The sequence below is a fragment of the Micromys minutus genome (genome assembly GCF_963924665.1).
Source record: "Micromys minutus genome assembly, chromosome: 12".
In the NCBI taxonomy this organism is placed as follows: Eukaryota; Metazoa; Chordata; class Mammalia; order Rodentia; family Muridae; genus Micromys; species Micromys minutus.
The window spans coordinates 7827308-7840156 of record NC_137981.1 but is presented as its reverse complement, the minus strand read 5'-3'; the positions used below and the strand labels follow the sequence as shown (position 1 = coordinate 7840156).

General features: G+C 44.9%; 1 protein-coding gene across 1 annotated transcript in view; it reads left to right on the top strand.

The window, feature by feature from the left end:
- RARB (retinoic acid receptor beta) overlaps positions 1–12849 on the top strand; it is a 131915-nt gene that overhangs the window by 53922 nt on the left and 65144 nt on the right. Inside the window, exon 3 of the mRNA XM_080926714.1 lies at positions 11241–11382. Within this exon, the coding sequence (XP_080782840.1) occupies positions 11241–11382 (142 nt within the window). The remainder of the gene's footprint in view (positions 1–11240; positions 11383–12849) is intronic.

Here is a 12849-nt window from a genome sequence, read left to right as displayed (position 1 = left end):
CTTCAGAAGGACTCCTGCGTGCGGGGTTCCTTTTTCCTGGAAAGGTGGAAACCTACCTTTGATGTGACTGCCTGACACTGTCACATGATCTGTGCTGGTGGCCAGGGTGTCCAGAGCAGTCCTCTTATGTGTCCAGAAGCCATCTCTTGACCTTACCACATTATCCTCAGGGGACATTGAAAACAAACAGAAATTGGGGTGAGATGCAAGGGCCCCCAAAGCAGATTGAGGACAGCTAAGAGTACCTGCTTCCCTGTCTTGAAGAAGTGCTTGCCAGAGCTGCAGAGATCTATTCACCTACACAACTTTCACCAGCAGCAGGAGAATCCCTCTCTCCAAACCCCCCAAGTCCGGAAAGAGCGCTGCCTGACTAAGCTATGCTCAGACGACTTCATGGCCCTTTGCTGGTTCCTGTAGTTCATTTGTGATTTATGGAGCCTAGCTCTCTTTCTTCCCTTCACCTGCCTGTGAACATCTCCTAATTACCCATTGGAGAAAACTGGAAAGAAATATCCTTGCTGAGATTGTTTGTGTTCTGAGGAAAAGGGCCAAGCCCGTCCAGAGAAATGTTTGGTCTTGTTTGATCTAAGGAAAATAATCCCCAAGCTCCACAATAGACACATGGTTCAAATCCCTTGGTGTGTTTGGACCCAGTGTTCAAAAGAAACACACCCTTCCTTGTTATCTCCTTTGCCTTCTGGAAACCATTAGAAGGACGATCTTCGTTCCCTGGACCCATTTTTCTCTGGAGAGAAAAACTAGGGTGAAGCCCCCAAAACTCCAGGTGAGCCTCCTACCCGTGACCAGGGAAACAGCATCTTCGGAGCAGGCTTTGACACCAGGGAAAACCATCTTTTAACAAGCCCTCCCTGGACCACAGGAAGGCCTCGGCAGCCAGACAGCAGAGGTAATGCAGTTTCGATGTGGCCAAGGGAGGAATGTGCAGCTTTTCACAAAAGATAGATGTTCCTTCTGTCGAAAGGCAGCAATTTTTGAAAATGAAGCTGAGCGTTTAAAAATAAGGACTCTGTCAGGGAAAATAAAACAGCTCCCCCTACATCCATTAGGTGGCCTTTAATTGAAAGCCGGAGAGCCGTCCGAGTCACGGGCAGGTGCCTCTTTCACTGCCCGTGGCCTCTGGTGTGGTGAGAGGCAGCCGCTCTGTATCAGCAAGAATTGGACAGAGCAGAGAGCAGAAAAACAGACTTAAAAATTAATTCTGTGTATTCTGCTGAATTTTATCTCGCTAGAGTGGGAGTCGTACATGTAAATTGAAAGTCTTGGAAACAACAGTAGCTGCGCCAGTGTATTTTTCCCAAGCAGGTGCTCTGGTGGAGACTCTAACGGGCTAGTTGCCGGCAAGTTCATGGTGTTTAAAAGAACTTTACCTTTGCATCGGGGACCAATTTGATCTCAAATCTTGGTCTCGTGCTGATATAATGTAGCTACTTTAATGTTAAAGATCAAGAAAGAGGAGCCTGTGGGTGAAATTCCAGCCCATCTCCTTGCTAATTTGATGAGAGAGAAGGGGAGTTGGGATAAATCACTAAATTAGCATTTCTGCCTGAATTTATGATATTGGAGCCTTGCTGCTGGAAATATCACTTCCTTTTCCTTATTCAAAGAATGTTCTGGGGAAGGAAGTGGGGGAGGGAACCAATCAAGGACAAGGTTTAATCACACAGCTATGTGAAGCTGCCTTTGCCTTTCTGTGCTAGCCTAAAAGCTTAATTAAAAAAAAATAACAAAGTAAAGAATTATGATGGCTATCCATTTGTTGCATTTAGGTTCTCTGCTGGTCTTGCCCTTTCTATGATAATGTTAGAGTTCCTGATGCTTTCTTCCCAGAGTGAGATACACTTCCTTTGACCCTTCCTACCAAGGTGAACTGTCTTGTGCGTACACAGGGCAGCAGCCTGTTGTAACATTTCTAATAGGTTGTGTTGATGGCTGGAAACAAATTCATGGTTTCCTGAGAGTCTGCCTCTCCTCTCTGCTGGAGCATAAGCATTCGCAATGCACGGGACGAGGAGAAGAAGTCCACAGAGCACAAAGATGCAGTCTAGAGAGGACACCCTAGGTGTGCCTGCCCCAGAGACGTGTCACTGTCCAAAGCCACTGGAAGCTTCAGCTGCTGGGGACTGGCAATGGCACCCTCTCACTGACCGTTTCTGTGTTTGGGGCTGTGACTTGGGATGATGCCTCCTTGTGTCAGACTGTCATCTGGTGTCACGCTGGCTTTTGCACATAAGATCAAGGTCTATTTTGGAAGCTTGGTCTCAGGCAGGATTTTCTGGGTAAGTGTGATGAGATCGTGCTCTCTCAATCTCTCAACTCCCACAGAGCACTGTCTGCTGCAGCAAGCTGAGATCACTTTCTGTTATTTTCCGTTTGCTGAGTTTTTGAAGGCACAAATGTGAGTGTCTAGGTTGCCTCCTTCTTCTGACCCTTATACCACCTTGAACATTTTCTTTTCCTCTTCAGTTTTACCATGGAACTGTATATAACTGTCATTGAGAAAAAAATCTACCAGAATACCAAACTGGTCTTGAAAATTCAACCCTCTTGAGATGGCAGGAAAACACCTATTAAATTGTGGATAGTCGTTTTTTTTCTCCACTAATGTAGGTCTTTAATGCCCTAAAATATTGTAGCTCCATCATAATCATTGGTATCTCTGAAAGGGGCTTTGAATTATGTGCTGTGTGGGGTTGCCATGGCAATCAAAATTCAGTGTCATGGAGAGCGTTTGATAAAGCTGAGTCCTGCCTGTGTCAGTGGTGAACACTGCACACCAGACGTAGACTTTAAGACTCATGCTCTTAGGCAGAATGCTTTGGAGTGGATTGGAGTGCATTTTGACTCTTTCCTTCGGCCAGCATTCTTGCCTGTCCTTCCCAGTCCAGATGGGAATCTGTAATTTAAGTGCAGAGGATCTTTATGACTGATGCTCAGAGCAATGGGAGCCACTCACTCCTGGACTTTGGCTAAGGAGCTATTTTGGTACATTTTCTCCATAAAATAACTGAGAAGTTAAAAGCTTCAAACTCCCTGGCTTCTTGCCTTGTTCTATGTAGTGTAACCCTAACAATAAACTGGTAGCTATGGGATACACTCTGCAAGGGCACCAAAGAACTGACCCATGTAATCTAGAAAGCAGATGTCTTTGGTTGGTTTAAAGGAAATGATCTCGAGTTAAATAATGCTCTGAGAGCCCAGTGAATTCCTTCATTTTAGAAGGCATTTTATCCTCAGTGCTGCATCTCCAAACTCTAAAGACACAATGAATGCGTTCCCAGGCACCGTCTTTATGACATGTGCCCTTCCCCACTACAGTTCTTGCTGTCTCAACCCTGTATTGACTTTTTTCTAGATTGTTCTGAGTTTCGGTAGATCTCCAGTTTGGTCAGGGACATCCAGAGGTCACCAGTTGAGCTTCTGGACCCCTTGGAGTTTCACCTGATAATTCCCTCTTGGAAAAAAAAATTATTCAACTACAGAAAAGTTCTTAGAGTGCCTGCTCCTCTCTCTGCCCTGACCTTCCAGTGTCCCCTAGGCAGGAAGTAAAGACCATAGTCAAAGAGAAAACAACCTTTCCAAGTTTTCCCTTTCTGGCTCTTGCTGAGGTAGTCGGATTTCTTAGAGGCATCTCAAGGGAGTGTAGGGGAGTCGGTGACTGTGGGACTACTTCATTCTGTAGTATCCATGGCTCTCAAAAACCCTGTCAAGCAAGAAAACCTGGAGACTCTCAGACCCCATGATCTCAAGAAAGAGAAAGGCCCAGACTGTGTGGTCCTCTGAGACCACATGTTCACAACTCCTGAATTAAGACAGCCATTTTAATTAGCAGTCCAGGACTCTTGACTAGTCTCAAATGTGGAAGATTTCCTCTGTGATGAACAGCTCTGTGATAATTAAGCTTTCCCAGGGCTTCATCGTTTATAACCATTATCTTACCCAATGCCATATTTTGTGAGGATAAAACATTTTTCACCTAAATTAAAATGTTTGATCCAAGTGGGCCATCTCTTCTGACCATAGTTCTTTGTTTGTTTATTTGTTTTGTTTTGTTGGTTCTTTTTGTTTGTTTTTGTTTTTGTATGAATTAGCCAGCAGCCTTTCTTCATGGGGTCCTGTTAGTAAATTTCACCGTTAGCCTAGGCATTTAGCTCTGTGCCCTTCTTAGGATGCTCAGAATCAGAAGTGTGGGCCTTGACCACCCCTGGGGTAAGTTCAGGCCCTTGGTCAAGAACAGAGGCCACCATCTCATAATCAATCACAGGGAGTTTTAATTAACTGGGAATTAAAAGGACTGAGAGCAATGGCTCCTGGAACTGAGAGAAGTTGATCCCCACCTGAGTCCAGGAAAATGCTGATACGTGGTCTTCCAGAAAGATTAGTCTGCGTGTAGAAACAGTGCTGTCTCTGAGTTGGCCATAGACCCTTGGCACTCACCTTATATTGCTGTTCACTTATGTTCACTCAACTCCCAGCCCGGGACCAAGGCCTGGTAGGGATCTATTTATTTAATTAAAAACAAAACAAACAAGCATTCTTCAGTCCCTCCCTCTGGGGCAGCTGAGCTTCCTTCTGTGGGACAAGGACCAGATTAGCTCTTGTTCCCTCTTCTGGCAACAGGCAGCTCCAACCTAACAGCTGCTGGCTGGCTTAGCGTTTTTTTTTTTTTTTTTTTTTTTTTCTTTGCCTTAGGACGTGCCCACCACTTCAGGAGGAAGCCCTCCATCATCACGCCGTCACTGCATTTCCTCTCTTTCCCTCCCTCTCACCCATTGTCTGTTCTGCTGGGTGAACAGGGCCTTCACTTGTCTGCCTGCCCCAAGCCCGCTATTAAAAACTGCCCAGATGCTGTCACGAATGTGCTTCCAGCCACCGAGGGTGTTTCTGTTTGTTTAAGGCAACGTGTTTCCTGGTCTTGCAACCTTGCTTCTCAGAGTGGCCAGGGGATTATTCCACAGTTCCCCAACTCCCTTGCTTTACTGGTGACAGGCCTGGGAATATGGCTGTTGCCTGCTGTCCTCAGCAACCTATGAACTGGGTGGCCACCCGCCCACTCTTGGATTGAGATAAGCTTGGAATCTTTTCCCTTTAAGGGTGGGTTAAAACACATAAGGTTTCTAGATCTCTTTCCCTTTGAATTCTACATAGTACAGAAATTAATTCAGCTACTGCTCAGGTCACTCATATGGTTTGTTCTACCCCATTTCTGTTGGTGTGATAGAATATCAGAACACACACACACACACACACACACACACACACACACACACATACACACACACACACACACACACACACACACACACAAAGAACTTGGGGGATAAAAGTTTGATTTCCACTGACACTTTAAGTTACAGTTCCTCATTTCAGGGAAGTCGAAACAGCTAGTTATTTCACATCCATAGTCAAGAACAGAAAAATGATCATGTGGATATTTGGTGCTCAGCACGTTCTCAATACATAATTCAGGACTGCTTGGAAGGGAATGGTGTTACCCACAGTGGCCTGTCTTCCCACACCAGTTGTCAATCAAGACAACCACTTACAGATAGGCCTGATCTAGACAATCACTCATCAAGACTCTCTTCCCAGGACAGTCTAGAGTGTATTGAGTTAACAATTAAAACTAATTGCAGTGTCCCACACTGCTTTTTGAGTGACATTCTCCTGACCAAGTGTCTTTTGTGACTAAAAATAATGCCAAAATGCTTTTCTAAAAAATAAAGTTTTTACTTAGTGCCTAACCTTAAACCAGTGTAATATACACTACACTTCTCAGACTGATTAGACAGCTGTGAAGTTAGACATAGCCCACTGTCTGAAAAGCACAGCAAGACTCCTACAAGCAGCTGTGTGTAATAATTAAACTGAAGGGGGTGATGGCAACACTATCTCAGAGTAAGGATATCCGGGCTATGCTCTTGCCTAGCAAAGGCCAGCTCAGGTATTATATGTTTGTCTTGGTGCCCAGTTCCTAAGAGCTAACTTGATGATGATGATGATGATCATAACTGTTTAGTAAACTCATGAACTCCCAACTCCTTTGGCAGCTTTAGCCAGTCATGATTCTGACCCTGGCCTCTTTTGCATAGAAGTGTCTCTCTTGTCTGTACTTGGCATTCCTTCAAGACCTTTTGAAGTCTGAACACTGTCACTTTTTTTGCTGTCTCCTATGCACTATGGTTATTCTCCCTGAGCCCCCAGCTGGTGGTACTGACCCAGAGTCCTGAAGGAAAATACCTGCTGCTCATATTCTACCCTTCTCTAGATCCCGGGACCACTGATGAGTCTCCTCTAACTCATTTGAACTTCCATTGCTTTCACTTACTCAATAAAGATTGTATTATGACCTACTATGTGCTAAATGCCACACCAATCTTTTCCGTGGCTTGTTTCCGTAAAGTTCTTACCACGTGGCATGTCGGTCTTTGAGCTGAGGTCAAATGCAGTGATCTGACCACACTGCTCTGTGTGTCTTTAGAAGAGCCCCCTTGTCATAATCTCTCATAGATTGTGTTAGCTTCTTTTCTCTTACTATGACAGACAAAGGGGTCTGTAGCATCACCAAATGGGGGTACAAGTGTCCAAGCATAGAACTGCATAGAACACATGTTGTATTGAACCACGGCTCAGACTGATCACACTATGACAAAGCCTTGCCGTCCACACCAGCAGACTGATATTTAGTTACTGATGGAGTGGACAAGTGAGCACACACTCATGCAACTGGGAGGGCTTGGCCCAGAAGAATGCAGAGACTGGCAGCACCGTCTTTTTAATTAGAGAATCATTATTTTAGTCACAGAATGTGTGAGAAAATTCTCCTGAAAGGAACCATTAAGGAAGCAGGTCTTTCTAGTAATGGGAATGATTACTTGCCAAGCTCTGGTTCCCTGGCAGGGGCTATGCTGTGGCTGGTGCTAACCCATCCAGGTGGATAGGAACTTGCCCAGTCTTTCTTGCAGATGAGGGTACTGAGGGCTTAGCCCAAGGCCATGAAAGCAGTTAAGTGGTGTGGTCGGGATTAAAATCCACACAGGCCTGAATTAAAACCAAGCTCACAACTGTAAACTAGTGTCTCAATTTTAAAGATTCAGTCTCTGCGGAAGATAAGGAACACTGTCACTGTTACACACAGCACCATCCAGAAGTGGACTGGGAGGCTCTAGAGCCATGATTTGTAAGTGTTAGATGAGAGGGTGTGGCCCAAGTTAGTCACATGACAAATATGACGGGGGAGTATACGTCTTTCTGTGTACTTTACTAACAAGCAGGTTCAAAGTGTTAGTCCACTGAGGGAACTTAGACGTTTGGGTATTTAGGTACAGGAGGATATTCGAGTCTCTTTTGTTTTAAGATAGTTTCTTCACTGATTATAAAGGAAGTGAGTCACAGCAATGATCTTTCATATCCCCCGGGTGAGACAGAAATAGTTGGAGCTGGTTGTGAGCTCTAACATGAATCTCTGCTTTTCTCCCCCATGGGTAGAGATTTGATAGATATGACAAGAATAGTTGAGAACCTCACAGATAGAACCTCAAGACTAGAGTCTTGTTGAAAATACTGGTATGCCTTCATGATGTGAGAATAAGTGCTCTTAGAATTGCCAGGTTTGACTATTTAGACAACAGAACCCACAGTCAGTAAAATCATGGTTAACTAATAGAAGTTATAAATATCCACTAAAAGTGTTAAATGCTCAACAGAAGTCATGATTGATTTTAAAAACCTGAGAGTGGCCAACAGGATCATGGTTGACACCAGTCAGTTGACACACACCAGTCAGGGTCTACCAACAGAATTCCCACTGACAAAGCTGATTCCCACTCATTGATCAGCAAGTCTTTCCTTGTTTCATTGAGAGAAACATTGTGATTCACCTTAAGTTCAAACAATGCCATCCTAAGGAATGCATTTAAAGATAATGGATATCTTAAATGAACTGAGTTATGAATCCAAAACTGTTGTATAGGCTCTGGTTATAACTTCAACATCATCATTCATTCAATCAACAATTATTTATTGAGCATCTACTATGTGTCAAATTTCGCCATAGCCCTAGCATACATTATCCTTCCCGGGGTCAGATAGCTGCTTCCTTGGCATTCTCTATCACCTTATCCAACCCCCTGCCATCATTCCAGAAAGCTGTGGTGGACACTGTGAAGACACCAGTGCGCTTGCTGCAGTTACAGGAACCAGCCTCCCTGCCAATCTTTTGTCGATGGCATAAAGACATGGGTGCCACAAAGGATGGTGGTCCTGAAGCCCCATGATGAAAAAATTCATTCTGTCTTTAGACTCTGTAGACTATGACCATGGCCGTGTCTGGCAAGCCGCATGTTATCCATGTAACCTTGAAGGCAGACAGTACTATTGCTTAATACTTTAACTTTCCTTGAGTGAGTGGAGCTTACAGGAAGGAATACCAAAGCCACTAGAAAAAGAAGCATCCTGGGTACATCAGTCACAAAAGGCTCTGTTGATGGGGCACCCTGGGATATCTGGGGTAAAGTAAGGTTAGAAGTATAAGACTTGGAGTCAAAAGGCTGCTTTCTAAAGTGTCAGCCACAAGATCTGGGTCACTACAAAAGGGCCCAACTTCAAGGTTGCTATAGCTATTCGACTCTGAGAAGACTATAGAAGCCACTGGAGTCCTTGCTGTCCTTTAAGCTTCTGGATAGTATAGAAAACTCCCTCTCCTGCTCATTCCGTGAAAGTTGTCTCTCTCCTTAGTCTGCTAACACTGTGCTTTCTTGCCCATCCTGGTCTTCACTGATACCATGTCACATTTGTAACCCAGGATTGGGTCACTAAAGAAGACCACATTAGTCCCCCCTCCAGTTACTGACTGAGGAGCCAAGAACTCAGGTGTACAATGTTGTGACCAGCTTACAACACAGGGATGAGGAGGAGGCTACTGACAAGGGCTTGACCCTCAGGGCAGGGCACCATCTCGGCTGGGCCCAGCCTCTCCTGCCCTTTTCAGGTATAAGCATATATAAGCAGATCTTCCTCTTCTCATAGAAGAGGTCTTCTCCCTACAGGCAATTACTATATACTTGCTTCAAGAACAATTATATGTGAACCTCTAAAGCCCACTTTTAATACCCAAGGCCAATGGTATGAGGCTTTTCATTTTGTGTCAGACATATATGTGGCTTTAATCATATTGAATGACAAAAGAAACATGAGTCCCTTTAGAATTTCTCAAAAAATGAAAAGAAACCCCATAAAATGTTGATATGCCCCTGATATTCCCTCATAATCTGTCTCAGCAAGGAATGGAGTAGCCCAGGGCTCCTCACCTTGCATAGACTCACTATCCATGGGGCATGGGATTCCATCCTAACATTGGCTCGCTGGGCTTTCTATGTTTATGGTGCAGGCTTCCCAAGCAAACCAGAGATAAAACTATTCCATCTTGTTGTTAAAGCACCCTATATAAAACCATTAAACCAACAGTAGGCTGGGGCTCTGTGCCCCTCCTCGTCCACACTCAGTCCTGGAAGCTGAGTTCTCTAGCAGGGTTGAGGTTTAGGCAGGATGGCATATTATGTGTGGGTGACACAAAATTCCACATGAATCACAGACAGTCTTTGTTTACCCAACACACAGATCAAAATACCTCCCAGCATGCATCCTAGTCAGCAAGGGTTCTGCCATGCTGGGGATGATTTCCTGAAACTGAGACCTGCTGACACCCAGCCAAAGTCTGACCTGGGAAACTAAGAAGTGGGATTTGGTTTCAGCCATTGTTTCTGAGTCATCCTGATGGGTAATTAGTGATGGGTAACGTTCTTCAGTTCTCTCTTATTTCTCTTCAATATCATGGTGTTCTTTTTCTGTGCGTCCCAATCACTAAAAATTTGCCAAACCAAGTATTTGGAATTTAATAAATAAAAAGGGTACCCGGGGTCTGCGCCTCTTTGTTCCTCGAGCACACAAAAACTATCACCCCCACCATGATCTTCTTGGCTGAAGAGTAATGATTTTTATTTTTAATGTCGAGTTGGTACCTCTAAGAACCAGGGGTTCTATGTAGTGTTCTGAGAAAGGTGTCCTACCACAGGTTCCAGGTCACAGGTGATCTGTTGTTTTAGATTCTGATCATCCTAATAACACCAAAGGTAGAAAAATAAACCATGTTTTCTTAAAGAAAGATGAGGGGGTAGAGCTACTGACAACTCAGCAGTGTTAAACCAGATTTCCAGGTCCTTAGAGTGAAACATGCCAGTAACGATACGTTTATTTAGACGTTCAAATCCTACGGCACCTGTGTGAAAACTCTGAGCAACACACACTCCATGAGGGAGCTCACAAGTCGAGCCTCAGTGGTTGTTAGTCAGGCCTCTGCCATAGTAATCCACTGTAGGCAAGGTTGTGCTCACACAAGAAGACTGTTCATTGTATTTCCTGCCTCCAGCAGAGTGGTTTGTAGAGTGGTTGTAAATCCCACTGCAACTGGTCAGGTAGAGCCCCACACTTTTAATACTCTGGGCGGCAGCTTAGCCGACGGGCGTTTATCACCCGCTACACCCTCACGTTGATTTGAACAAGCAGCACTCCATTAACCAGGGATGTACAGCTGTCTGGTAGTAACCGAGGGGCAGAGATGTGAGGCTCCTACTTTTGAACCTAAAGTTTATTCCATTTCATGAGTGTGCCACATGGTTTCAGGATTTATTACTGAGTTTATCAAAGCCTTCTTGGGAAGTTAAAAACAATGGCAACCCACTCGGCACACACATGTAAATGAAGCCAAATAAAAATTGTATTTAGTTTACTAACAAGAAAAACTAAATGCAAAGCTGACTCAAAGGGACCTGAGGGAAATGTAGGAGATGATAGGTAGGTAAGTGGGTAGGGACGCTAGCTAAGCTGACATGGGTTCGAGCTAGCTCAGTCTGATGTTTTCCAAAGCAACTTAACTCGATACTCGTTTTAGTTGGACACTATTAACCATCTCTAGTTTTGACTAGAAGGGTCTTTAGGCAGTTGTGAGCTGCCAATTGTAAGTGCTGGGAACACAACTTGTACCCTCTACAAGATCAAAAGTGACCTTAGCCACTGAACCACTTCTCTAGACCTGGGGTTTGGGGTTTCTACTTCAGTTTCTGCAGCTATCCCTTCATCAACAGACTAGACCCAATGTGCACCCCAAGGTGGCCTCTGCTGTCTCATGAAGCTAGGTGCTTATTTGCTCGTCTTCTTGCTTGCAGGGCTTTTTCCGCCGAAGTATTCAGAAGAACATGATCTACACTTGCCACAGAGATAAGAACTGCGTTATTAACAAGGTCACTAGGAACCGGTGCCAGTACTGCCGCCTGCAGAAGTGCTTTGAAGTGGGCATGTCCAAAGAGTGTGAGTGGAACCTCTGTTTACTTATCTCTGCATAGATTTGCTCGGCTTCTAAGGTCCCATGGTCGAGAGCGTTAACATGGGACAGTCAGATGACAGAAATGCATGCTGCTGTGGCCAGGGGTAAAAAGAGAAGGCATGAAAATGAAATAGCCATGAAGCCTCTGACGAGACTGGGAAAGCAGGTCATAAGTGTTGTGGCTGTGGATTCCAGAAGGGTCCCTGAGTCCTCGGGCCTTTCGAGCTGACAGTCAATGTGGTCATGCCTGCTCTGTATCCTCATCCTGACAGTGGAGAGACTGTAGCATGGGGAGTTGGCTGTAGATGCACTAGTGTATAGCTGGATGTTATCGATACAGATTGGTTGCATTATTTATATTTTCTCCTTCATGCTTCTACATAGACTAGAATGTGGTGGCAAATCGTTCAGCCATCAGGCCGAGAGCATCATAAGGATGTGTCCCCAGTGAATGGCCCAGGCAGCTGGCATAAGATGTCTCAGAGATGTGTCCAGGGAAGATGAGGAGGGCACTGCTACTTCTCTGTCATTCCTCAGGGGATGTTGAAGGCTCACTGCAGATGAGTCAGTAGGCAAGGTGCTACTGGGCAGCCTGGAGATGTCTTTTTCCTCCGAGAGCCAGATACCCATTCATGATTTTACTGTGCTGTGAGCTTGGCTTTTTCTGATACCAACCTGTCCAGGGACTGCAATATTCTCAGAAGACACACACACACACACACACACACACACACACACACACACACACGTTTCTTAACACTGTTTCTTGTATCTTTCTCTAGCCTCATTGCTTAGATTTCTGCTCTTCAGGAATAGGATTAACATGGTTAATCTTATGCCAACTGGCTGTCCATCTTAACCACAGTGCTCAGTTCGCTTAATGTACCTCGGCCAGTCTCAGGAGAGAGAACACAAAGCCCATCCTCAGACTGTTGGGACAGATGTGCTCTCCTTTCCAAAGCATGGGAACAGAAAAGCAAGGGAAAACAATGCAGAGTCATCCACAGGACAAGGTGGGCCTTCTAATGGAAAAGCAGGTGACCAAAAGCAAGCTTTTGACAATAGCCCTGGACTGCAGTGCCAGCCCACCCTATGACCTCTGCCTCCACATCATTCAGTTAGGTTTACCAAGAGATAGCCATTACAGCCTTTGGAGCCAAAGTCCTGTTCATACATAGAGTCCCCAGGAACAGGCCTGAGCTGGGCAGCCAATCAGAAGGGTTGAGTGTGGACATTCCCTCTGGTAGCTCTGTACAGGAGAGATCATGTGGCCACATACCATCCAGTTACTTGATCTCTCCAAATGGAGTGAGAAATGTGGAGCTGGGAAGCCAATGTTCAATTATCTTAGGATTGACCTTTCTCCCCTTGCCGGGAAAGGCCTGGTGACCTAAAATGACCGTGTTATTTACACAAGTGACACCAGAAGGGTCACCTGATGTTCTGAGGTT